General features: G+C 38.0%; 2 protein-coding genes across 2 annotated transcripts; one reads left to right on the top strand and one right to left on the bottom strand.

The window, feature by feature from the left end:
• Positions 1-861: 861 nt before the first annotated feature.
• mpi (mannose phosphate isomerase) lies at positions 862-9,743 on the bottom strand. Its single transcript, XM_008411224.3, has 8 exons — positions 9,661-9,743; positions 8,324-8,451; positions 7,048-7,248; positions 6,570-6,711; positions 6,299-6,478; positions 5,337-5,510; positions 4,506-4,714; positions 862-3,785 (listed from the first exon to the last, which is right to left on the bottom strand). The coding sequence occupies exons 1-8, from the start codon at positions 9,674-9,676 to the stop codon at positions 3,567-3,569; spliced, it is 1,269 nt and encodes a 422-aa protein (XP_008409446.1). The 5' UTR covers positions 9,677-9,743; the 3' UTR covers positions 862-3,566.
• Positions 9,744-10,790: 1,047 nt separating this feature from the next.
• On the top strand, positions 10,791-25,319 carry LOC103465972 (secretory carrier-associated membrane protein 2). The gene is made up of 9 exons (XM_081607770.1): positions 10,791-10,950; positions 16,038-16,112; positions 16,656-16,694; positions 18,230-18,395; positions 19,221-19,349; positions 19,944-20,103; positions 20,626-20,727; positions 22,735-22,855; positions 23,942-25,319. Exons 1-9 carry the CDS (start codon positions 10,894-10,896, stop codon positions 24,089-24,091), a joined length of 999 nt encoding a protein of 332 aa, XP_081463896.1. The 5' UTR covers positions 10,791-10,893; the 3' UTR covers positions 24,092-25,319.
• The last annotated feature ends 2,480 nt before the right edge of the window (positions 25,320-27,799 follow it).

Here is a 27,799-nt window from a genome sequence, read left to right as displayed (position 1 = left end):
AAGGGGGTAAAATACGGTAGTTTCCCAAACCAAAACGAGAGACTTGAAAGGAAGTTAAGTCTGTGTTGGTCACATCTCTAAATATTGAATAAATATTAAGATTCGACTCGTTTGATTCGGCACTTCGCTCTGCAGTGGAGGATGGTTGTTTACGGTTCAGACAATTTCAGGTAAGCTTTATGGCATTGAACTGGCGCGGTCTAATTTCCCAAAAATGGTTTAAAATAAATTCATTTTCTGTATTTAAAAGCTGTTTGTGCATGTGTAAATGATAAGTACACCTCAGATGTATGTTCAGTTGTGCTCTTGAACATCACGGCCAAGTGTTTGGGATTAGGTAACAGAATCTGCTCTTCCAACCCTCTGTACGAACCCAATAGCATAGAACAAGGGGCTGGTTTTACCAGGCTACCCTTCCTCTGCTTGTATGTTGAGACTCTTCTACTTGAAGGTGAACCTCCAACATGGCTTCCAGGAAACTATAAACAGGATTTTCTTGTGTGTGTTCTCTCTATAAGAGTCGTTCGTCTTGGCTTGTTAGCCTTAGCCTCTCCTCCAGACTCCTAATACGGGCAGTTTGGTTGTTTCTCTGACTAATTATGGTTTCCTCACCAGTGAGTTTACGAGTATGTCTTGGTATACGAGAAAAGTAGCGAGAACGTCATTGTTCCAAGAAAGCTGGCGAGAAGTCCTGTTTGCAGCAAATCCAAGTGTTTTGAATGCATTTGTAAAATTTTTCTGAAAACCATTAACCGCTTTCCTTCCCCTTCAGATATTCAACACTCAATGTTTGTGGTTTTAATGTGACAAAAATATGAAAGACATTTTAGTAGTGGAGGTAAAAATAAAACGGAGCCCAAATGAGTTTTTCAGTAGCATATCAAGACTTTATTAAACCACTTCACATTCATATTTTCTGCATTCCCACACAACAAAACTTCTAAACGCTAACCGGAATCCGAGACATTTTTCCCCACACAGCTGCTCCGACAGAAACATTGCACAGCCCTCGATCTACAGTGTTCAAAACAGAGAGGCGTCTTCAGACAAGATCAGTAACAGAGGCAACTTCAAAAATATACAAGAAAAGTTGATGAAACGATTATGTTGTTAGAATTACAGAACATAAGACAGTAAAACGTTTTTAGGAGAAACACTGACATGAGGTATTCCCATCCTTCTCTTATTTCAGTAACACAGAGCTGAGACATGAGAGCAGCTAAGTAGAGACGAAAAACCTGCATGTAGAAGCAGCTTTATTTATCCAGAGAAGGGATTTTTATTGGGCGGTAGGCAGGATGACAGCATTCATGTTGAAATACTCGTTTTGCGTTTTCCCTTCAGGCAATTTGAATTTCCAAATTTTTTTCCCACATGATGCCATGAACTCAACAACTTGCTCCAAAGTGAAACAGTTTTCAGACTGAACTGAAAACGCATAGAAGATGCATAGAAGTTGAGACTGTCTTTGAATTATCTCATCTTATTCTTGAGATAACAAAGTTAATACTGCACATAAATGGGTAATTATTGTGTTTTATCAACTTCAAGTCCTTTGGTGTTGCTGCCATGACACCTGGGGATTATAACCGTAAGGGAAAAGTCTCACCTAATCAGCTCAAAATACTGAGATTATTGAATAAAAAACCCCCAAAAAGAACAATATATTTTAATCTTGAAGTAGTGAGTTAATTACACTGTTAGAACAAGAGTAAATGCTCAAGGTTTCATTGATGATAAATTCAAATAAAGTCAGGGGTATTAAAGTAATTTAGACTACAGCCATGTTTCCATCCAATTCTGATGCAAGATTTTTAAATCTCAACAAAAAATGAAATGTGAATTAGGCCTGTTTCCACCTACTGGTATGAAGCAAATCTATCTGGTTATGCTAAGCGTAATTTTGTCAGATATTGACGTTACGAGTGGCTGTAAAGAAAGAAAGAAAAAAAAAAGGATTTAGACAAATGTGTGTCCATCTCCGTTTTTAACTCTTGTTCCAAAAAAGGGGGAGGGGAGCGAAAAAATAAAATATATTTTTTTGCTAAATTTAGGACGTTTTCTTGAGTTTTGCCGTTTCCATCAACCTTTTCTTCAAAATGCACATAAAAAAAAGACCAGCATGGAAATGCGGCTTATGGTAACACCAAGAAGAAAAAGCTCATTGTAATCTAGTCAGATTACAATGAATACTTTAATATGAAACTGGTTAGAAATTGTTCTAAAAGAAAATAGCTATATCGTCATCTCAAGGATAATGAGAAATGACTCTTCTAGATGGTAAAATGTAGGACATTCTGGGTTTACAAAAGTCCCAAACTCATAGAAAACTGGACTTATTTAGACTTGGATGACTTGAAAACCCAAAGTGTGGAGTTTTGAGATGGAAAACACAAAGGAACCTTGTCTGGTATCGAGTTACTTAAAGACGGGCAAACTTGGCAACCCCCGCATGCATGCAGCGTTTCGTTGTACGAGCACAGACACTGCATATTTAGTCAAACCAAACAAGACGCCAAAATTCAAAACACACATGCCTCGTAGGATGGAGACAGCTTGGGGCCAACGTCTTGTCCAACCCTGTAGCTATTCTTTTTATAGTCAATCACTGTTCAAACATTAGGACATTTCCAAAAAACATATGCATGCAGTGCTAGTGGTCAAAAGTTAGAAGTGAAGCCGGCAGGCTCGGCTTCTCTTTCACTGGCGGGTTAGCCTGGATAACGGCAGAAAACCGGCCAGTCAGATGAGCGACGGCTCTCGATTCAGCATGCACAGGAATCGCATTGTTGTTGTCATTGTTACGTCATCTAGACTGTTGTTACAATGTTTATAGATCAGGTAAAAAAAAAAAAAGGAAAGACTTTCTGGACACTCCCCATCAGTGATTCCAGGGGTTGTAGTACCTCATAGGACCAGTAGGTGGTATAAACGTTTTGTAGTGCAGCAGTACCTGATGATAAAACTGTTGTTAAATGGCTGTTTCAGGAGTTTATTTTTGTTAAACCTTTGTAGGAGGAAATGATGCTCAAACATATTTAAAATGAGGTTTTTTTTATCTGAGCACGTCAAGTAGCAGATGTAACCTGATTGCCTTTCATTTCAAGAAAAGAAAAAAAAAAGATTTTATAAATGGGAACTAAAGGAAGTTTTGGAAACGTTTAAAAACTTTCCAGTGGCTAAATTATTAGAAATCTTTAAAAACGGTACAAGTGTTCTGTTTGAGCCTGCTTCATCAAATTAAATGTCCAGCACCAATACAGAACTTGGGTTGTGCACAGTTTCTTTATTGGTAAGCTGCGTCGACACTACTAGAGTTAAAGCAGAATATTACCCTGCAGGATGATCCTGGATTTGTAAAAAACACCATCAGAATCCTCAGAGTAGTCTGCTGGGTGCTTACGGTTAAAAAAGGAGCAACGGACTCAGTTAGAAAAACTGAACCAGAGAAAACCCTGTAAGTTTTTAATACCACCTACCAAGTAGTGAACACCAGAAATCAGAGACCCAATTCAGAACGAAGAACTTCCTAAGAGAACTTCCTATCATTAGGCTCTTGGTAGGAGCTACAGGAGGCTGCAGGCTCGGAACAGGGTCATCCCTGACTGCGAGGTGACCTGCAGAGACACGCTCTCGTTGGCGGAGACGAACAGGACGCTCCCCCGCGTCAAGGTGACGTCGGGGAAAGCAGCGGCAGAGGTCGCCGTGGCGTCGCCTTCGATGACCAGCAGGATGCTGGCGCTGTCAACTGAGGCAACAGTATAGTCCTTGACCGAGGCTGGCACCTGCAGACCGGTAGAGACACCCTGATTAGAGGGTGGTTACTGTGTTTGGGTGTTTCTATACAAATGAGGGGAATTCCATCAGCCATGTCAGCCTCGCTGTATTAAGTTCACATTTTGCATATTAAACTCCACAATATACATGCCAATGCACACCAAGTGCTAATACGTTTATTTAAAAAAATAAATAAAAAAGTCAGACACCGGAAGAAAAGCAGAGAAAACAAAATATGTTTGTGTAAATTGTGAAGCTAGGAAACCATTTTGGTTAATCCAGTTGCTAAAATTCATTATTTCACTCCTTGTTTAGAGAAAAACCTATTTATTTCAGAACATTGTAATCAAAGTCCGTAGCAATCAAATTTCAGTGAAGTTTATGGTTTTAGCATCATAAAATGTCAGAAGGTTGGAAATGTGATGTATTATTTCTTAAAAAAAAATTAAAACAAGAATGTAAGAGGAAGATGAAATGCTGCGTAAACAGCTACTTCAAAAGTAGAGAATAATCATGAAAAAGTAGAATATAAACGTCTAACTGCTTCAAGAATCCTTCACAAAAACCTCAATATGGACGTCAAACTTTATTCAACTGAAAGTTTGTAAAGCAACCAAGTTATTAGTTATTAGCAGATTAGCACCTCAGAATATGCTCACTCACCACCCTCATGTCAGTCACTCACAACACGACAGGATTAAAAAGAAAAAAGAAATAAAACTTCCTACCTGTATCTTCATGACAGTGAAGTCTGGCACCGGGGGGTCATACAGGGTCACACAGGGGTCTGCGGGGTCCGAGACACACGGGAAGATTTTGGAGAAGGCAGACGCCGGCTTGTAGTTCAACATCTCACACAGCGTGTTTACGTCGATGTATTTACGCGTCAGTCCGGCTCTGACGGTGTTGTCTGAGCAGGCCATGCACTCGATGCAATCTAGCAGGATGGAGAACCAGAAAAACAGATCAGGTTGGCAGACAGTCAACTTCCCTTCAACTGCAACATCGACTCCTAGGTAGCCGAGGGTGTTTCCATTATATAAAAATCACAATTAAAACACGTTAAGTTTGTTGACGCAATAAATCATTATGCTGCGCCATCGTCCTCCTACTTCCTATCGTCTCCTTTGTCGTTTTCCTCAACAATTCTTCTCCAATTTTCCTCAACAATTTTGTGAATTTCACGGATGTCTTTATTTATGTGGCAAACAGCTCTATTCAATTCCATGATCCATTGTTCTGACTGTCTTTGCAAGGTAGGATGGATTGTCGGCTAGCACACAGAGTGCTCAGTTGTGAAACAAAGTCTACAAAGTATAGCCTTTGAGAGGATAAATACAAACACAGTCTCACTTTTCAGATTTTCATTCACACAACATTTGGAAATCCATCCATCCCTTCCCTCTCACTTCACCATTATGGGCTATTGATCCGCATAAAATCCCGATGATGAAATGAGCAAAGGTTAAAGAGGTAAGAAAACACACTGATAAACGGCACAACTGAAAGTTTGTAAAACAACCAAGTTATTAGTTATTAGCAGATCAGCTCCTTCTGACCTCCGTAGATGTACGCGTGAGGCTCATTGGCCCCCAGGAACATGGCCTGGCCTGGCTCCAGGACCACATAGTTCAGGAAGTATATGGAGAAGCAGCCGATGTCTCCGGGGTATTGGGAATGGAGGCGGAGCAACAGGTCGCCGTTGCTGCTTGATGTGTCCTTCCCTGCTGCACCTATGGACAAACAGCCATGTTCAGAAGGACAAGGGTTGCTTTTTCTAAATGCAGTTAGTGACACTGTTTGCTGGAGATTTGGGTACAGCGAAGAACTACATGGTGACCCCTAGTGGTGCAAACAGGTTAGTCTGCTTTTCTCTAACCATCATCAACCTGTGTGGAATGATTTTGCTTGGACAAAGGAAACGCAGCTACTATGTAAAGAGCAAACAATCGAACAATCGAACTCTGATACGGACAAAAAACACAAACGCTGGTCTGCTTACAAACTTAGGTCTCGGTTTGGTGAAAGTGAACTCTGGCACAGTCTGAATGCATGTGTAAACGCAAAGCAGACCAGAGACTGCTCCAAAAGCAGGAAGTGAACTACAGTGTATGGGATTCTGGGTAAATACAACCAAAGCAAGAGCGCCAGGCTAACGCTAGCAGGGGAAATACCTCACGTTTTTTTTTTTTTATACCAATGACAAAATTTGACACTACTCAATTTTGTTTACATTTCATGAAGAAGGAAGTTGGGCTCAGTGTCCTCTTCAGAGGTTTTCATGTTGTTTCCTCCAGTAGTTCTTGGTGCAGCGCCACCACAGGTGGTGAGAGGAACAGGTTTTTCAATTGGTTTGGTTCGTTTTACACAGTGCCGTGTGAAAGCGAACCTCACCAGCTGAAAATGTAACAAGTGTTGAAACTTTGGTCCACCAAATCTACCAGACATCCTACATCCTAGAACATTATAAAAGAGCTTGAAGGGTTCGTTCAGTCTGGAATTCTGCTGATGGCGTCCTCACCTTCCTGCGTGACTCTTTTAACCAGCTCGTTCAGCTCGTCCACAAACACCTTCTTCTCACAGCTCATCATCTTTGTGAAGCACTTCTTCAGGGCCCGTCCGGTCCGAACCTCATCTCCGACACTGCTCCGCAGCTCTTCTGCTGCATCCCGGCCGACGAGAGCGTGGAACTCTGGGACAGCTGAAAGATAAACACACACAAAGAGGTATGGACTCACCTGTAGTGGAACGTTTACGGCCAGTTGCGTTGTTGTTGTTTTTTAGGAACTTACCTTGAAGGAAGCCCAGGATCTCGTCCACTGGTCTGAAGCCGCAAAGCCCCTGGAAGCGCGTGAGAGCGATTGCCATTTCTGGTTTGTGGTTGTTGTCTGGATAGTGCTCTGGAAACTGAGCATGTAGAGTGGCAGCTAGCTCCTAAGTTACCAAAAAAATTAAATAAAATCATAGAAAAGTAAGAAATTTAATCATACATTTAACTACATTCTATCAGAGACTTTAAAACTTAGTTTAAAACTTCCTAGTTTTAAACATTTCCTAATACCTTATGAAATGCTGATCACATCTTGAATGCTGTGTGTTTGCTGAACTCCTGAAATCCTTCTGGTCTGAATTTTATCAGGTCTGTTTACATACAGAAGTTGGCCTGACACAAAAGCCCGTTCCAGCAAACCGCAGTTTGGACTGAGATAAAGCGCTAAATGTAACCGAGTTCAGCCTGAAAACTGGACGTGTGCCTGCCTGCACACTCACCTTGTTGGGGTGAGCCTGTATGGACAAAGCCGTATTGACCGACAGGACTTTGAAGAGGAACGGCAGCTGACCCTGGAAGGCGTCTTTCACCTTAGAGCCCAGGCAGGCGGGGTAGTGGGCGATCCACTGGCCCAAGGTGGTCTGGGCGATCCTGTTGTCCTTGATCTGAGCATCGCCTTTGGGGTGGGCACCCATCCACAGCTGGAGTGGACATTAGTGACAATAATGTTGTAAGGGAATGCTAAAAAGCAGAGATTCACACGATTTGCAGTGACGCCCCTAAGGGGTGGGCACATGGGGGCCATGGCCACCACTGGAAATGTTGTGGACACCCCAGAGAGTATTTTTGAATGCATTTCAGATCTAAAAGTGATTTTTATTTAGTGTAAGCAGCAAATTACAGAAAGAAAACTCCTATAAATTAAAGTGAATTTCAAAATGCAAAATTGTGCGATGTAAAATGATTGATAGCCAGCAAGATGACTTGGATAGGAACATAGACAGACTGTCAATTGTAATTCAGCAAAGGGGTGGGCATTTATCTTATCGTTTGTAACTTACCCTGATAAATTTCTTATCACGAAAAGATTTTGATTTGTAGTTGTCATGCAAAATGATCAGAATTGTTAGTTTTACTATTCTATTTTCTCTACTGTTTTTTCATTAAAAGTATCAAAAAATACCAATACATTTTAAAATATAATTAAATGCAGTTACTGTGTGCATATTAGTGACACGTTTCACACTTCTTTATGTGAGTGGTCTCCTAAACAAGCATATTACACATGATGTGTTTCTCAAGGTCAGTATTTGTGTTTGTGGGGCTGTGACTGCTGTATCACACACTCACTCCCATACAGTTACCTAAAATAAAAGCAATAAATAGTTCATATCGTCACTTTTATCGTTATCACAACAGTGCCACAAAATATCACGATAAAACTTTAACTCTGTAGACATGAAAACTAACCCGGACAGGAACATTGTGTCTGCAGAAGATGGAAATGTCACCACATGAACTAATGAATTTGTCAACACACCCTGCAGAGCAGCGGAAGCTAAATAAAGACTTCTGAATGGCACCAGGAAAAGCAGCTGTTCTACCACCACACTCAGGGAACAACAACACATTTTCAGTGTCAGTGCCAAATTGCAAGTGATATTCCTCACATTGAAATGAAAACCCGTTTATTTGCCAGCAAGACAGGAAATCAAAATCTTTTTTTTTATTCCGTTTACATAAAAATATTTCCTTTTTCCATTAAGCCCTTCTTACCTCTGCATAGGGTTTGTCCCCCTCTATGACTGCCAGGGGGTCTCCGCCAACCACCAGTTTGGCCACCTCACTGTCCAGCCCAATCTTTCCCCATGCATAGTTTTGAACTGCACAGGTCAGGGGAAACACTGAGGAGAGAACATCGTCTATTTTACTCTAAAGTCCAATATTTATTGGTTCTATCTGAGACTAAACAGTCAAACACTTCTAGCAACTAAAGAACAATCTTTCGGTAGCTTTTTCAATTATGTTATTGGCTTATACAAAGGCTGCATGGCAATAACCTATTTGACATACTGGGTGCACTTTCATAGTTCTCAATACTCAAGTCTGATGTACATTTTTTAATGATCGAAGTGCTAAATCTAGCAATGAAAATATAATTAGATGCAGTTGCTCTGCATTTTAGGGCACACAGTAACTGTGCCCCACTGTGCACACAGCTACACACTGTGTAAGTGTGTGTTATTTTGTGTAATAACACTGATGAAACAAAAAAGGAAGGAAATATGTATCAATATAATCATTGCAATGTTCAGTAATACTTGTAGTGTTGAAGATGTTTTCTTCCGTTAGTGCAAATCCAAATTGCTTCTGGTGTTTATTTAACACTTTTTAATACGTTTCTACTCATTTTAATCACAGATTTAAACAAATATTTTGAGCTTTCTTTATACTTTAGGTTCCTAAAATTATTTCATTTCTACATTACCATTCTTTATACGAGTGTGCATAAATTTTTCATTAACTAAGTTTCATCATTTTCAGCTCGTCTTTCGACGACTTTATTTAGTTTTTAACTTCTCTGACGTAATGTGTTAGCTAAATTGTACCAACGAAACAAGAAACAAATACCGAAATTATTTTTGACAATTAATTGGCAACAAGAAGGCAACATTTCTAATTACGAATATCAACTGAATTCCATAAGTTTATGTTCTCATTCAGTTGAACAAGGGAATTGAATTAACTGGGGTACGTAAGTCGATAAAACACCGAGCAGTAATAAATGGGGTCTTTGCCAAGCGCGAGCATGTCTCTAATTTACGCCGCGTTGCTTCTTTCAGCTAAATGTCCCTAAAATACCTGCTTCACAATATGAAGCCGTGATATCTACTATTGTTTTTGAAGTGCTACCAGAGTCGGTTTCGCACAGGAGTGAAATCGCCTGCTTACGATAAAACACAGAACGCCGACTTAACAAAAGGATGCACGTCAAATAACACAACCCGCCTCAAGTATTGCGTAGATTAAAATAGAACCAGCGCCCTCAACATAAATCTATAAAAGCGATGATTTGAAGCAGATTTGATTTGAATGAGGACAATTCACCTCACCTCTTACTTCCTCCATGGCTGCGACGTCGACAGGCTGCACGTTGCTGACGTCACCGCTCAATGACCGCCTCCGTAGCCTTTTTTTTAATTTTTTTCCCTTGGTGTTATTACGCTTTATTTGGTTGTTTTTTGTTAAAATAAAAACTCATACATTCTCCCTGCAATTTAGGGTTTGAGGAGAGCAAGGAAGATTCTTTAAGATTGTGCATCATCTGATTAGTAAACATGTTCTTTTTTTTTTACAGGCTGCTGCTTGAAGCTTTTTCTTTTTTGCTAAGCCAAGAGAGCATCAATATATCAATAACATCTGTTATTTATTTGACCAAATGACCCTCTTTTGTAGGGTTTATCATATTTATCAATACGTTTTTGGCAGTTTTGAGGAGAAAATTGATACAACTAAATTTATGAAATGATATAAATGCTCAGGTTACACCTTTCTGCATGACTTGGTTAAAAAACATATTGCTTCAAATTATATATATATATATATATATATATATATATATATATATATATATATATATATATATATATATATTTATTTATTTATTTATTTTGTCATAGTACCCCCAAGAATTTAAAACTACTTTCACCCCTGGCTGTATGTTTAGACAGCTTAACCAATATAATAATCACTCCCTTTTAACGATGACTTTATCCAACAAATAAACAGGGTTGATGTTACAGGTTCAGGTGACACTCCCCCTATCAAAGTACCAAGGAACAGCGAAAGAGTTTTACTGACACATGATGGCCAAACATTTTAAGTCTTTGTCATTTTTGCTTAAATTTCTACTTTGTTTTTTTCACGTATTTGTCCTTTCATCAGAGTAAGACTGATCAGCGTCATCTTTGTTAGGTTTACATATTTATTAAGAAATCTAAAAGTCAGTCAAATCAAAATTGTGTAAATATCTTCCATTTTACCGTAATAGTAGTCACTGGTGCACACTCGAAAGACAAACAAATATTCTTTATTTCTTAAGAATACATTAGTTGAACAAATATTTAGAACAATAAAGAACTGCACTTATTTATCTTTATCAGTATTTTTAAGGAGACGCACTTATGACACATGACGCGGGACACGTCATTATGCCGAAATCTCAGTGCGCCTGCGCCTTCAAGTTCATTCGAGGAAGTGGGTAAGACGGGCAGATTCTGAAGCGACAGAGAAGAGTTTGTTGTTGACTTTTTTCCAGAGGATAAACGCCTCGCCATTCTTCCAAAATGTCGGAGTTTGATACCAACCCCTTCGCGGAACCCAGCAACATTAACCCATTCAATGTAAGTAAGCGGTTTAATTACTTGTTGCTAGATGAAGTGCTGTCGGGGGCGGTTGCAGGGAGCTCTTTCGTTACAAGGCTGCCAGCACGCCAGGAAACGCAGCAGTAGCTGGGTGGGTGAGGGGGGGGAGGAACGTATTTCCCCGCTTCTGGAAAGCCATTGGCCAACCCCGGAGGATTGACAGTTGCTTAGCCAATCAGCGCGGTACATTGCCGGAGAAGGCGGTTTACCCTCGGAGTTGACTTTCAGGAAGTTAAACTGTAGCCAACCAAGAATGTGTGTCAGGCTATTTTAAAATTCATTGCCACTATTACTCTTTATTTTCAAGTCAAATTCTATAAATATTTGTAGCTTTATAGACTTTTTGGGGGGAACATTTTAAAATTTGTTTATTTTCAGCCTAGCTCCTAATGCTCATTTGCTCCATGAAGCGAGTTCATAACAAACAGGATGTATCATGCAGGTTAATTCACTACTCGAAACATAATAATTAAATGTTGGTATATTCATGTGTATAGGTTATTCAGGTTGAGAATAAACATTCGGTCCATGATCACAGAAAAAATGAAGATGATAAACCCCAAAAAAGGTTTTCAAAGGTTTTTAACGCAGGAACTCTTTGAGACACATACAGTTTCCTTTTCCGCAAACTTCAGACTATTTTGCTTTATTAAAAATATTGTCTGTGTAGTATATTAGTTAGTAATATGTTCAGAAAAAAATGTAACAATTTTGACCCGAATGGCAAAAAGTTTGGATGCCACTGCGCTAAACATTAACATGACAAATACTGAATTCTTCTTTTGCACTTTGACAACTCCTCAGAACATAATTTTATTTGTAAGCCATTTCAGTAAGAGAATGTAATTTAAACTTTGAATATTAGCTATTTTTAAATCCTGTCACTGCAAAAATAAAGCAAAAAAAAAAAAAGCACAACTTTGTTGAAAAAGCTACCATAAAATCCGTCATTTTAGGCAGCAATAATCACATAAACGCTTTGAAACATCCTGAAGGCTCTGCTTCATTTTCATTTTTTTTTCAGGGTAGGGTTCAGTTTCTGTTATCTTCTACATTAATTTTCCTTCTCAGAAATGTGTGAATAATGAATAAAACGCAAGACAAGCCGACACGTCACTCACTGGCCATGTGACTCTAAGCATGAGCTCACAGCTCGCTGCAGCCGACACACCTGTAAACATTCCCATCAGGAACGGGGGCAGTTCGTCTTTCTCTCCATGTGTTTGGAGCATCATGCAGATGGGAGTGTGGCAAAAGTAAAACGCAAAACACAACATTGTTTGGCTTCTTCTTTTTTTTTTTTAGAGAGAGAGCCTTTCATTTTTGGACCAAAGTGTCTATGTAAAATGATCTTAACATGAATTAGATGAAAAAATATGTAACAATTCCAGAATAAGCCGAATTCAAGCTGAGAGCTAACAGATTAAGGTAAAAGTTTTCAAGCTTTTACCAGTAAATAAAACTAAAAGTATAAAATCATTACCAAAATTAGAGTCAATTACTTATATTGTGTAAATGCTGTATTTTAGAGCCGTTATCAACAGAACAAACTGTGTTAAATGGTATTGAAGTAGAAAGAAAAACATAAAGAAACTGGACGTGCTCTTGTTGTGTGATTACAGCGCTCAGACGGAAACTGGGAGGAACCAGATGAAAACGGTAGCCAATCTTCTTTAAATGAGGACTAATGTGAGGCATGTAAAAACGACAACAAAAAACCCCGACAGACTGCAAAGACTGCAACTTCTCTGTATGCTAAAATACAAAAATCTCTCCTCGAACGAGACGGGCTGATATCCAAACATCCCCGCACCAGGAAGCAGGAATGGTTTTGATAATGCTTATAATCAGGGTGTGGCTGTTCAGAACTTCACTAGGATATCTCTGTTATTTACGTCTTTATGCTGTAAACCTACAGCAGTCGAGCAATGGTGGAATCGCATGACTAGTTTTAGGCTTTAAGGGATAGAAATGTGGACTTTCTCAGGTAAAATGTTAATGGAAGACAATATAAAAGCATAACATAGCTTGTATAAATGTACCGTTTCAGTAATTCAAGGACCTACGCTGGCCGCTGTTTATTCAGCCGCTTCTCCACCCATCCACAAACACAGGTCACCGCTGACATCACAGCCGCCCTCCACTTTATGGACGTCATAAAGTGTGACGCTGCCGTTGTAACATGACTGGATTTAAGCAGTTATTTTGACATGTTTTCTTTGTGAAATGTGATTTTAAAAAGGTTTTTTTTTAACACTAAGCAGAAAACTTGCTAAGCCAGGCCATAGGCGGCCATCCAGCAGCACACCGTGTTTTTGAATTGAAAAATATTTAAAGCTGACAGGAAATTTGAAAATAAGATTAGCTAATTTAAAGTGTTAACATTTTTCTCATGCTTTATCCATATAGTTGTCGCATTATTTGCTTAGTGTGTAGAGCAGTAAAAACAGACGGTTGTTGCGTAGATCCAGTGAATAAAAAAGACACCTGACCTCAGTCTCTCTATGTTCACATACTCACCAAACTATGTTACTGTTTCACCAAAGACATTCGTTAACTCGCCTCTGCTGTCACTGTTACTGGTGTCTAAACAAGCCTATATGAAACAAACAAACAAGCCTATATGAAACAAACAAACAAACAAGCCTATATGAAACAAACAAACAAACAAGCCTATATGAAACAAACAAACCTTAGCCTGGTGGGGGAGCAGGTAAAGCCTGGTGGCCCACCAGGCTGATCATACACTGTGGTAAGCCCCGAGTCAGATTAACGGCTCCATCATCAACACGTCATAGCGTGAGTTTTATGGGTGTGACTAACTGGGAGTGTCGAGAACATTTAAACTCCCCAACTCCTCCAGAATATCAGAGGTCACAGGGTCACAGCAGAAGCATTCTTCATATGAATAATTTTGGATCCATAATGAGATTATCACAGGATGTGGATCTTGAATAAAAAATACCAGAGTTTCATCAAATGATTGAATTTTTGTAATTTAAAACAGAAAATCAAATAATTATTTGGACAGCTGACAAATACTATTGTTTTATAATAGGACATAATTTGTAGATTTTTGATACATACACATAAGCAAAATATCGAATAAACCACCGCGTCATATAGTAACTCTGTTGTAAGCGATTGTTTTGATTGATTGATTTATTTTGACGATTAATCTAGTAAACAAATAAAAAAATTGTCCCGTACTGTGATAGCAACTTAAGCTAGTAAAAAATGCTAGTAAAAACAATTCAGTTCTTTTTTTAAAATAAGAAAACATTGTATCGCTTATTTTGCAATACAATTCAAACGTCACTTTTAGTCTCAAGCTTGAATTATGGGAAAAAAAGTTTTAAATGCAGAAACAAATGAGAAACACAACATTTCACATTAACTTAAAAAAATTAAGCAAAAATAATTAACAAAAACCTGTAGTTTGTTTATATATATATATTAGAGGTGTGCCGATCATAATCGGCCACCGATCATAATCGGCCGATTTCCGTGACAAAGTGTATGATCGGTGATCGCCGATCACGGTCTCTTATTGCCGATCACACAAACTGATCACTTGCTTCTCATTTCGCAGCCTGCCTGTGCAGCTGGTCTCCTCTTTCCTTCACACTGCGCAAACGCGCAGCAACAAATCCTAAGCGATGTGGAACTTGAACTCTCTGAGAGTGAATGGGGAAGTTTGCGTAAAATTGAAGCACATGGGGTGAAGCACGTAGAAATGCATCAACACAACGGATCTAATATGGCATAAAAACAATGTCATACTTAACGGAGTTTGGCTATATCGAGGCTCACTGTAGTAAAAAAGACATATGGAGCAATCAGATAGCAGGTAAAGCAGCGCACAGCTACAAACACTCACCCGGATTATTAGCATGACGGTCAGTAAGCTAAACAAATAACCCGCAAAATTATTCGCAACATTATTTAAGTCTTTGAGCTGCGATGTAAGACGCTGGTTCTGTTCTCGCTGTTGAACCGCCACTACAGGTAGTAATATTTCACAGATGGAGCGCTGTTTCTGCTTCACCTGGTAGTGACTCTCACACCGAACCTCTGTTTGAAGCTGCAGCGTCTAACTTAAAAAAATACATTTCACATACATATTAAAAATTTCGCTGTCCTAACATGAGACAGATAATCTTTGAAAAAATAATCGATCTCCTCCCTGTTCTACATAATTACTCCGCTCAGTCAGAACGCCACTCAGACTGCGTAATCGCTAGCCGCATGCTACAGGAGTTTTCTTCAGTAACTCTGGATTGTTTATGTAATGGTCCTTTGAATGTTATTTTTTACTTGATTTTTGGCATGTTGAGGGTTTTATTTTGACTCTTTGCTTATTTGCCTCTTCAGGCTTCATATGTTATCATCTTACCGATAGTGTACAATTTGCATATGTCTGTTTTGTTTAGTTTTCTTCTTGGAAAGTTATTAAAACGTTTTTGTCTAATTAGGTGATTCATGTTCCTTTTTCCATATGTACCGGTAGTGCTCATGATTAAAATTATATTATGTGTTGGTATTGGTGATCGGCCGTGATCGCCTCATGGGTGATCGGAATCAATCGACAGGAAAACCTGATCGGCACATCTTATAATAAATATATTTATTTTTTATTATTTATATTTCTTGTGTTTGTTCCAGAAATGGCACCAAATTCAAACTTAAATGATCCACTAACTGCTTAAAATTTTCTCCAACTCAGACGAAGGGCCTTTCAACCCCTTGTTTTGCGTTTGTCCACCCTGAACAAGCATTTATGTTACGATTTTGCCAGTATGATTGATTGAGCCTTACAGGTTGGCTACACGCGGACTTGATTTACTTTATGCTGGTCAAATGGATCAATCTGCCATTTGGTGTTTTCCCCTCAAAATATGATGTAAAAATATGTCGTTTTTTCATCTTTTTGGCATCATACTTTCAGTATGATTGTTCCAGTCAAGCCTGCTCTAGTCGGATCTATTTGGTGATTGCACAGCACAGTGATCAGTTTTGTGTATCTGTTATTGATACGAAGTGACGTCTCTTCATGTGTTTTTCAGGATCCTTCAGTCACTCAGGTGACAAACTCCAGCATTGAACCGGTTGACCAGTATAACCCCTTCCCCCCGTCCAGTGTAAGACATCTTTTTTTTTTAGTTTTGTGAAGTTTTAAAAAAAATGTCCCCTAAAAGTTAAGACTAGATGACTGTAAGTAAAAATGTGGTACATGAGTATTGTCTCCTCCTTTTGTTGTTTCGTATCCATCAGTCATGGAGGGTTGAATCTTTTCTTATTTGTTCTATTTACTGTAAGGAAATGTGTCTTTATGGCTGTGATGACGGATAGATGTTTATGAGTTTTTCTTAATTGTGTACCTAATATGTATGATTTTGTATGATTTATTCTATATTCCTGATATCTCCGCTTCTGAACCGAAGAGTAATCATTGATCCGTTTTACATTTCTATGCCTTTTTGTTCAGATTATTTTTCAACATTCTGTTTCTTATTTTTGAATTTGCTTGACTTCGGTTTCTTCATTCGTAATGGCTTCTTTTTTCTCTTTCTCTGGTTCTTCCTTATTTTGCTTCTTTCTTTTTTTCATCCTCTTGGCTATTCTTTTCTCTTTGTCGTGTTTTATTTTTATCATCTGATTTATTTATTTATTTTTTTGGTCAGGACTTTGCCGGCGCTCAGACACTCGCTCATTCCCCTACCGCGGCGTGTTGCAGCGTCACAGACCGTCCAGGTGGGAACGCTTTAGTTGGGTGGCGATTCCTCGTCCTGTTCCTGTTCACGTTTCGCCTTCTGTTCATTAACACTCTAATTGTTTTGTGCAGCTGCTTCGTTTTTCACAACAACACTGGACATAAGTGACAGGGACATGGTGTAGCAAACAGTAATGGTGGATGTGTGAAACATCTCATTTATATCAGACTCTTGTGTTGTCAGGGCTGCAGGTTACAATCCAAGTAAACCTTAGTTTACCAAAGTAGAGGTTTGTAGCAAGTTTACATTGTTTTAAGGTTTGAACCTTTTAAGGTTTACAGGGTTTAATACTTTAAACAAGTAAGGTTGTGTGTTAGTTATATTACTTGGTACACAGTATCTTTGTAACCTTAATATGTTTGTAACCAATTAAGTTTGTAAACATAAGTAAACATTTGTAAAATTTTACAAACCTTTTAGTTTGTAAAAGTTTGCAACCATTACAAAACAGAGAGCCATTTTAAATGTTTTTTTTTATATCTGCTATCAGAGATTTATGGTCATTTTTAAAGAACCAACATTTTATTTCTGTTTTTAGGTTTTAAAACAAACAAAAAATTTAAAATTCATGAATTTGTTGGGGAATGATTTAACAAAAAAGCAACAAACTGATTTTCTTTTCCTAATGAACAGTAAATAACATTACAATTTGAGAAAAAATCTAAATGATCTTGCTTTTTAAGCTACAACACAAAGATAAAATGAAATATAAAGGGAATCTGAAAATAAAGTACCAATCTTACCACACTAGTATTGATCTGATATAGATACTTATTTATTATATTGATATGTTGGATCAATTGTGCAGCGCACTGCACTTGTTATGGTCTAATTAACTTCTGCGCCTTCATTTATTTCTCAAGATAAACTGGCGGTTGCTCAAATGGATTAACACAACGTTGCATTCTCTGTAGTTTTCTCTGGTCTGTAATGGAGACTGGAATTAAAAACCATTTCAACCAAAGGTTTGGAAAGCGTTCTGAACCAGACGGTCTATAACTCTTCAACACGCTGTCAGAAAGATGCTTTTAGTTCAGAGTCCATGAGATGATATTCAGAATGGATTTTTTTTATTGATTGGTTTTAGTTGCTCTTTACTGTTTGCGTAAAGTCTGTAATGTCTGCTCATGTGCACCATTGAAGCCCGTCCTGTTGAATGACGGACGGGCTTCAAATGTTCCCGTTTAAAAAAACCTAAAACAAAACAGTAAAATACGGAAAATATTCCATTAACACGACCTCAGCTGCCTACCAAGATGTGCTGCCTTTAGTTTCATTTCTCAGTTCTTCCCTCTGACTAAGACGGTTCTGAATCATTACACAGGTCTGCATGACAAGTCAATCATCAGTTTCACATTGTTGCTTGTAAAACCTCCTGTTTGCACCAGATGCATGTGAAATTTCACACACAAGCTGCAAAAGCCCTCAATTGTTACCAAAATCCACTTTTCCTTTTTGCCTCTTGTCGTGTTTGTAGAGTCAAGATTTTAAGCCCCTTTGTGTTTGTCTTTCTTCCTTTCTGTCTCCATTTCCGCCAGGCATCCGCCGCCGCAGCTCAGGCCAACCTGCTGAGGCAGCAGGAGGAGCTGGAGAGGAAAGCAGCCGAACTGGACCGCAGGGAGCAGGCGCTGCAGAACCGGGCCCCCACAGGTCCTTACAGACACAGCCTCCCCACAGCAGCATCGCAAGCAGTGCAGTTTACCGAGACAGGAAGACGTTGTGCAGCGTCTGAATTCTGCTGCAGAGAGGATGCTTGAGATAACTTTCATACCTGAGCTCAGGATATGAAAAGCTGCCCTCTGAGCAGCGCTGTACTCGCCTGAAGTTCCCACTTAGACATAAGGAACAGAATAAATAATCCACCTGTTTAAGACGACGGCGTATTAGGGCCATCGTAGATCTAAGAAGTAAAAAGAAATGGGAGACATTTTCTGCAAAAAAAAAAAGAAAAGAAAAAAAATTTTGGAAAGGTGTTGCAAATTTTAGTTTCCAAATGTCAAAAATGTTTGACTTTTGGAAATATTGTTAGCTTCAAAAGTTGAAAACGTTAGATCTTTGGAAATAAATCTCAAAGTTTCAATTTTTTTTGTTTTGCCTGAAATGTCCTCCTTTTTCTTTTTTCTTTTCCTTTTTCAGCCCTATTACCCTGTCATAGTCGCCACTATTCCATGTCTGTTGACTGAATGCTGCTATTAGTTTTTCTGTACAAAGCTTTTTGGGTTTGCCAATCTTAAGGTTTGCACCCTCTAGTGTTTAAAATATGTCCTGCAGGAATGTGAAGCGTTTAAATGGGTTTTTAAAAAAACAGGGATTGGTAGAGGAGTCTGACATTGTCCTCTAGTGACAGTAGCAGTACTTGCAACATGTTTTTGCTCCAGTAAAAGTAAAAGGAGTATCTGGTACAAAGGCTACTCAGTGCAGCTTTGTGTTGAGTTTGTGTCTGCTGGTTAGACTGACGTTATTCTGTGTCGACAGGTAAAGAGAACAACTGGCCTCCGCTTCCCAAGTTCTTCCCCATCCAACCTTGTTTCTATCAGGACTTCTCAGAGGAAATCCCTGCTGAGTACCAGAGAGTCTGCAAAATGATGTACTACCTCTGGATGTGTAAGTGTTTTGTTTTTATTAATGGTGAGGCTCGATTAGTTAATAATTTAGGGTCTGTAATAAATTATACCTATTTTAATCAAAGAAATCAACAAAAATAAGCAACGTTTTCAATTCCAAACCACTTTTTTTATGCTAAATTATTGAATAAATAGAAGTATGAGCTCAACAGCAAAGATATTTAGTGTTTTTAATCTGTTATTTAGGTTGTCCAACCATCAGATTGGTGCAAAGTGTTAATATACTCATTCAGCTTCAGTTTTTTACTCATGGAACTAATTTGAAAAAAAAAAAAGCTTCTTTAGAATGTGCACTGTGGACGCTGACATTTGAAGCATAAATGAACGTCCAGCGGGCCAAGAAGTGAAAATTGTTTGTCGTCCATCGCTGTTGTTGGCGGATGTCGCTTGTGCGTCAGATTTACAGGCGCATTAGAAACGGAATACAAAGGTTCTGGTTTAAAAAAAAAAAAAGAAGCATCATAAAGTCCCTTATGTATGTGGAGTCACTCATTGTAGAAATGTGTCCTGGTGTGTTGATGCTGAATGTTTTACGTGTTCATTGTTTGCTCACCTTGCTGCCTGTTTCCTCTAGTTTACTCTGTGACTCTGTTCCTCAACCTGCTGGCGTGTCTGGCCTACTTCATCGATGATGGGAATCATGGCGTCGACTTCGGCCTCTCCATCCTCTGGGTCGTTCTCTTCACGCCCTGCTCCTTCCTCTGCTGGTACCGGCCAGTCTACAAGGCCTTCAGGTAAGCTTAACCACTGGTACGGGAAACCCTGAGGTTATCCGTAATATCAACAACGCAGAAGAACGGCAGGATTTCTCAGAATCTCTCGCCAGGAGGTTACAGACTTCCAACATGTTGGAGTATCAAACCACGATCTGTCTGTCGCAGATGTCGACGCATCCTTAAAAAGTATTAAATTTGTGTATCTTAAGCCTTAAAACTCCTAAATTCATGTAATTTAAAAACCTTTTAGTATTAAATTCATGTATCTTAAATTAAGTTCCTTAATCACAGATCTCATTTTTTATCGTGGCAGGACTATTTAATCTTTTATGTGTAGTTTATTTTTTCCCCTTGCAAAAATTTTCTCTCAGGCTAACCATTTGAGTTTTTGGTATAAAATGTTTGAGGTCCTTCTAGGCTACATTCCTGTATTTTGCTCATGTAATAAGTAAAATAATGTGTCTTAACTTGTCTTCTGAACGCAAAGCACTAAGATTTAAGATAACTTTTTTTTTTTCTTTTTTATGTCTTCTCGTTTAGGAGCGACAGTTCCTTCAACTTCTTCTTCTTCTTTTTTGTGTTTTTCTGCCATGTGGCCGTCGTCATCATCCAGGCTGTGGGCATCCCCTACTGGGGAAACAGGTGAGAAACTGCGAAAACCACAATTATAGTCAGATGAAACTGATGAAACATTTTCATGGCTGCTGCACAGAAGTCATGTTCAGGGTAAATTAAATTACTAATTTAGCTTTACAAACACAACTTTCATGAAAACTGCAACGTTTAATTCTTATCCTGAAAGATTTTGAATTGACAAAATAAAAGCTTAAAGCTGAGTATGTTGGACCTTTTTGAAATTAGGTGAATTTTTTGTACGAGTCATTGAAACGAATTGGTGCTAAAATCATTAGTTGTGATTAATTGGTTAGTGAATTAATCGTCACCTAATTTATCAATCGATTAATCGTTAACTGGAGCATAAAGACTTAACAACAAACTCAGAGTAGTAATGAAGCCAAAACAGTTCAAAAATGTCTACATTTTGCATTTAAGATTAAAAAAAAACTTTTTTGTCTGTAAACGCTCTCTACCCAGAACTCCTCTCAGTAATTTTAGCTTCACCCTTTTCAAATTCAGTAAATAAAATCTTCTATTGAGCACATTTTGCTGTCGGTCATTAAAAACCTGTTAGCTCTACATTTTATTGACATTAAATGAAGCAGAAAGGGCCGAGCGTTTCACATGTCGATGTTAAGAGTGTTTTAGCTGCAGGGGCTACCTTTCCTACAAACGATTAATCGTTCACTAAAGGAAAACTGTTATTGCTGTTTCAGGCAATAAAATGTTTATTTTCTCAGCTAAACAAGGAATTTAATTATTTATTTACATCTCTATGTATTTTTAATTTTGTATATAAAAAAGGCTTAAATGAAAAACCTGCATAATTTTTAAAATCAGATTGATTGATTAATCGTTAAAATAATTGATACAACAATCAATTACCAAAATAATGTAAAACGTGTATAGATTATATTCTGACCGAACACCGCAGCTGTTGAGATTCTCTCATTTGTTTATTCCAACATCTGCCAGGTTTATAAAGCTTTTAAAAATAAATAATCATCAAATTGACTGTTTTTTGAGTGTTTTTTCTTGATAATACAAGATTTCACCAAATGTTCAGAAGACAAGAGTATTAGTTCTGGTTTTATGTTCACACAGATTCATATAACTCAAAGGTATAAAATCAAATTAAGTTTAATTGCTGCATTAAACATGTTTTAATGGTTTTCTGACTAACTCCAATTCAACCATTTGTCCCTCCTCGTTGTCTTCTCCCTCCTCTTCCTCACCTTGTTATTTTATGTTTTCTGACAGACTCTTTTCTTTCTTCAGTCTCTGTGTCTCCTGGTCACCCTGTAAGTTTCTGCTGCTTCTTTGTGTGTTTTATTTATTTTTGGGAGTTTCTGTGCCGTAAAAACTTGGGACATGTTTGGATTCCACGTTCTGGACCAAAATGCACATTGTAGTGTTTGATTCTTCCTTCCTCTCTTCAAACTGGATATGAAAGTTTTGTTTCTTATGGATGAGTTTTTGTTTTTTTCTGACATTTTCTTTTTATTTTCACTGTAAATCAGCTCAGTTTGCTTCACTTTATTTTGGCAAATTACCAACATTACAAAAAGAAAGCAAAAATTAAATATTACTTTACAAACCCATAATTTGCCAAAATTGCTTCTCTACATCTTCGTCCTTAGTCTGTTTTTAATGATGTCTGTCAAACGTCCTAGTGTTTAATTTTCACGTCGATTGTATTTCTGTCACTACAGCCTGCAATGTGCACACCAGGTTGACTAATTGGATACATTTTCAAGGTTTTTCACTTGAAATTAACTCTAAAACCCCCAACATTTTTAATATTCCACCTTTTTTGTTTCTTTACTGCCAATGTCTTAAAATCTGATTAAATTGATGGTCTTTTTACTATTTTGTATAATTTTTTTGTGGGGTAATTGCAACTTTTTAAAAATATATATAAATACAGCCTAAGATAACACACGTTTAAGATATGTACTGCTTGTTTATGTGTTTCTGTGTTAAAAGCGAAGCTTAAGACATAACAGCTGTTTGTTTGGTTGGTTGATCCAGCGGTTGGATTTCTGCCTTCACTGAGATCGGCAAAGGCAAAAAGGCAGTGGGAGGCATCATGATCATCGTGGCCTGCCTCTTCACGATCGGGGCCGTGATGTCCGTCATCCTGATGAAGATGGTAAGACCTCGGTTTAGTTTAGACAGCTCTGCTTTATCATTTCAGCCATGTTTTCTTTGAACATTACAATTGTCCAACTATTATGTGCAACGTCACAGTTGGATGAAATGCGTCATGACTGTTCAGACTGCAAACGCTTTGAATACATAACCGATTTAGTACCACATGGATTTGGCTCAAATCGGATGTTTTGGAGGGGGTCAAAAGATCGAAATTGGGTTGTTCGGACTGTTATGAAAAAGTCGGGTAATGGTCGCGTACGGGCAAAACAAAATTTGTGTCCCATATTCCTGCTGTGTGAATGAAGGCTCAATTCGCAGAAGGATTTGTTTTTTGTTTCATTTCTTTCCATTGTTTGACAACTTCCAGTCAGGTGAGAAGAATTAGGCCACCATACGATAACCACATGTTTTTATACCATATATTTGGACAGGCGCAGATTTTATTCTTTGGCACATGGGAACTTCACAATCTAACAAAAAAAATGCCAGAAAAAAAATCTTCAAAAGATTGAATGCGATTTATTCTGACAAACATTGGTGAACAAACAGCATCATGAAAAAGTCGTGAAAAGATTAAACAGATCCATAATTTTCCATGGTGGTTTCTATAGAAACATTAGCTTTTGTCAATAGCTGAAATCTCTGTCCTCCAACACAAACACTCCCCGCTGCCTCATTCCACAGATTGGAAAGGGGGACGGGCGATACGGACTTAGAATTTTATCGTGATATTGTCCAGTGCTAATGCAATAAGGCATGACTAAAACAAATTCTTTTTTTTAGGAATCTGTCTGGATGGGACTGCAAACCACATCATTCATCGCTCAACAAACAAATTCTGTTCTTATTTGAAACTTAAAGACGCCAGTTAAACTGCACATAGAGACTATAGTTAATCATATTTTCAGATTTACTAATATTTAAAAAAATTTTTTTATGAAAACGATAAATCAAACGTCATGGCAAGAAATTTTTCATGATAAATGATTAGCGATACGATAAATGAAGAGTCTGAGGAGAGGATTTGATGCAGGTTTTCTGTTGCATAGTTACAATATTAATGCCATACCTCTCCCGTTCTCAGGTCCACAGCCTGTACCGCCGCACCGGAGCCAGTTTCCAGAAGGCCCAGCAGGAGTTCTCCCAGGGCGTGGTCACCAGCAAGGGCTTCCAGACGGCAGCCACCGGAGCAGCGTCCGCTGCCGCCCGCGGAACCTTCCAGGGAAACAACTAAAAGGCAGACTGAGCTCAATTCAACGCTCACCGTAGTTTCTGGTTTCTGCGTCTGCAGCCAAGTGACGACGTCCAGCTGTGTGTGTGTGCGCGTGCATGTGAAAAGAGCAGCTGAGGGGAAAGTCACTCATCAAATGAAAACTAGAGAGGAAGACACAAATGAAGATTAACAATGTCCATTTCAGCATGCCTCTGCTTTGTATATGTTGTTTCAACGCTTTTTCTGACAATGCTCTTATGTTTGTGTGTGCGTGTGTGTGTGTGAGAGAGTGAGAGACAGGCCGGTTCCATGTGGGAGCAGGGTGTTTGTCCACTCTGCAGGTGGATCCTGAATATAACAGAGATGAAGTGTTTTGTTTTGTCATTGATCTAACTTGTGTTTTGTCTCAGAATCGGCAGAATTATGGAAAATAAGCCGTGTTTTGTTGTATTTGCTTCAACGTGGACATTACTGTAAATATTGATTTTGAATCAGTCCGCAAACTCACTCTGCTCTGTGGGGGTTTTACATGAATGTAACTTGGCAACAGAAAGCAGAATTAGCAGAGCTTTGATGTAGTTTCAGACTCTAATGCGATTTTTTTTTTTACTTTAGGATAGATTTTTCTGATTATGTTTATTCATTTTTACACATCATTTCACCGCTTTTTGAAGCAACTTTGGCTGGATTATGGAAAAATATGAAATATTCCCAGTTACACTGACAGCAGCTCATACAGTCCATTCTGATTCAATCATTTAGAAGCAGACAGTCTGATCTGCTCTGTGTTGCTTTGTTTTATGCCATCAGTTCTGCTGAGTGGATTTTTCTTTTTTTAAATGAGAAAATACATATTTTCTTAGCAATCAAAGCTTTCCAATAATTCATAGCAATCACTGTTCTCTGACTTCATTGTAGGCCATTTTTGTCTGTTTTGCTTGTTAGAACTTGCAGACATGTAAATTATTGCCTCACCGCTGTACATTTCTCACATTTCCTATATTAAAAAGCATGTGTATTTAATGTAGTGTTTACAAACCTCAACTGAGATGTAACTTTTGTAAGTATTTTTTTTTCTAAATAATTGCAAATTTCTAATTGTTTTTTTTCCCACTAAATAAGTGGCTGATACAAGATTTTATTTTTTTCGTCATTTTGTTCGACATGGATGAATTGTTCTGGGAAAAGACTTGGTCCCTTTTGTATTTCAATAGTAAACATTGTATCTAATAAAAATGCTTTCCTCTCATTTAAAGTTGAGGTTTTATTTAAATGTCTTTCCAAAAGTATTCATGTCTCTTAAACTGTTGGGGGTTTTTCCACATATTATAACTGAAACGTATCTTTACTAATTCATGCTGTTTTAGGAACCGTTGAACCTCCAGTGGAAACAACAAGTAAATAGTAGGAAGCTATATAATAACCCACTTTTAGAATTTGCCACAAGTTTGTCTACTTATTTGAACTTTAAAGCATGTTATCCATTTTTTTTAACCTGTCAGAGAACGGCAGACGTGAATTAGCATAATGCTATAATCTTGTCCAGGCATCAAATAGTAAACTGTGAGCTGTACAATGTCGCCTTTCAAATATTATTCCCTCGTCAAAAACGTACCTTTACTAATTCATGCTGTTTTAGGAACCATTGAACCTCCAGTGGTAGCCATTTAGCGGCGTTTCATACTACATAGCCTGTTAACGAGTTCCCGCCTCACAGAGCGCAATTCCCACGCGCCTCCATGCTAGCATTAGTAGCAATAGCCTATATGTCACGAGTAGTGGTGACATACTTCCAAGGGCGTAGGAACAAGTTTATCATTGGGGGGGGGGACACATATCGGAAACGTGAAAGATCCGTAAATAGCTTGAGCAAAAATGTCGAACAATGGTGTCATCAACGTGTTACTCTAATCTGACCCCTTGTAACGAGTAATCCAACGTGTTACTATTTACAATCCAATAATCAGATTAAAATTAGGTATCCAAGTTACATATTTGTGATTATTTTTAGAAAACACATATTGTTGCTTTCTTCTTATTCCTTGGGGAGATACGTTTCATATGTAACACCAGCGACACAAACATAAACGATGGAGGGAAAAGAGATGCACGTTTTCTATCTGATGAATTTTTCATTGAGTGATCAAATTACTCTTTCAAAGTAACTATGCCATCCATGGCAATAAACTAACTACCAGTGGTGGAGAAAGTACTCAAAAAATGTACTTAAGTAAAAGTACAAATACACAGACAAAAATGTACTCAAGTAAAAGTAAAACTACCACATTAACATTTGTACTTAAGTAAAAGTACAAAAGTACTGGCTTTTAAAAACACTTAAGTATTAAAAGTAAAAGTACTTGCTGAATGGATTACCTAATCGCTAATATAATTAAGTGTACCGATCGTATTTAATTTTAATACATTAGAAATGTACCATTTAATGAACAATGTCACAGATAAAGCATGTTTTTATTATGTTTACTCTCTGTAACATAGTTTAGACTTAGATATGTGATTCTATGCATCCTAATTTCAGGGATGGAAACATCTTGTCTCCTGTCCTAACAGCATGAACTTCACTTTTTATTTTGCCACTGGTGGCATTTATTTTGAAAGAAATTCAACAGAAAGGGGATGGAAAGAAGGTGGGTGGGAGAGGACATGGAACTAAGGAGCCACATAGCAGAATTGTAGTCAAGACCACCTACCCAAGAAGACCAAGTCAAGACCAGCACCTCGTGCTACGTGACACAAAACATTTAGTTTTACCTATCAAAATTGCTTCTCAAATTGATCTGAAAGATCCACATTCCCATAAAACACCTAGATATTAAATACTTAGAGCTGAAATAAATTTAATTGATAAAGATCCATCCAGAAGAATCGGATCGTTCCTGAATGTCATATCAATACAGACTTTGGTACCAGCGTTGTCCCATATATGCGACACCTCAGTCAACACCTCCACTCAATAATTCAGCGCATGAGTGACAACTTTTTCTCATCGCAGATTCAACATCAGTCAGTACAGCTAGCTTTGCTAGCATCACGTCCATGGAGCTTACCTTTCTTTAACCTCTCCGGAACATGGCCTCCTTTTGAGCAATATGGCTGAAAATAACATGCCCAAAATGAATTGAATGTATCTCAAGAACTACAGAGTTTATTTTAATTGTTTTGGTATCAAAACAAAGGCAAGACCCTAGGGAACATGTTACAACTCTAAAAACCACCCTGCCTGTTACTGAGGAAAGTGTATTAATATGATAAACAGCAGAAATTAAGAAAAAAATCAATTTCCGCCTAAAAAAAACCACTTCAATCTATGAATGCTCCTTTCAAAACATGCAGTGAAAGCCAAAAAAAGTAGTAACAACAGTACACAATCTGACCTTTTACTGTGCCAAGTTTCATGAAAAAAAGTAAGTCATATGAGTTTTAGAGAGGTGCTTCTAGATAAAAATCTAGGCGGACCTTCCAAATGAGCCATTTTGGCACAATTTGTGCCATTTGAACTTTCTTAGTTTTTATTTCTGTAGGGTCTGTTTTAATAATTTATTCTTTTCATATAATAAATTATTATTTATCATAAATAAGTAATTGCATCTAATAATTGTTTTTGGGGGTTCTTTTGAAAAATCCACATTGCATTCATTCATAAAAAGAGAAAAAAAATAGACAAATTGTAATAGACTGAAAATGGACCAGATTAACTCACAATAACAC

Source organism: Poecilia reticulata, chromosome 6 (genome assembly GCF_904066995.2).
Source record: "Poecilia reticulata chromosome 6, P_reticulata-male-v2, whole genome shotgun sequence".
Lineage (NCBI taxonomy): Eukaryota > Metazoa > Chordata > Actinopteri > Cyprinodontiformes > Poeciliidae > Poecilia > Poecilia reticulata.
Note: the sequence above shows the minus strand (reverse complement) of the source record. Positions and strands in the feature narration are given on the sequence as shown.

What these genes read in the sequence shown, in the direction of transcription:
- LOC103465972 (XM_081607770.1), top strand. Translation starts at nt 10,894, where the DNA reads ATGTCGGAGTTTGATACCAACCCCTTCGCGGAACCCAGCAACATTAAC. An exon ending in CCAGTCTACAAGGCCTTCAG is followed by an intron (nt 20,104 to 20,625) that starts GTAAGCTTAACC and finishes CTTCTCGTTTAG; the next exon opens with GAGCGACAGTTCCTTCAACT. An exon ending in ATCCCCTACTGGGGAAACAG is followed by an intron (nt 20,728 to 22,734) that starts GTGAGAAACTGC and finishes TGGTTGATCCAG; the next exon opens with CGGTTGGATTTCTGCCTTCA.
- mpi (XM_008411224.3), bottom strand. An exon ending in TCACGCGTACATCTACGGAG is followed by an intron (nt 4,715 to 5,336) that starts GTCAGAAGGAGC and finishes CCATCCTGCTAG; the next exon opens with ATTGCATCGAGTGCATGGCC. An exon ending in TCACTGTCATGAAGATACAG is followed by an intron (nt 3,786 to 4,505) that starts GTAGGAAGTTTT and finishes ACCGGTCTGCAG; the next exon opens with GTGCCAGCCTCGGTCAAGGA.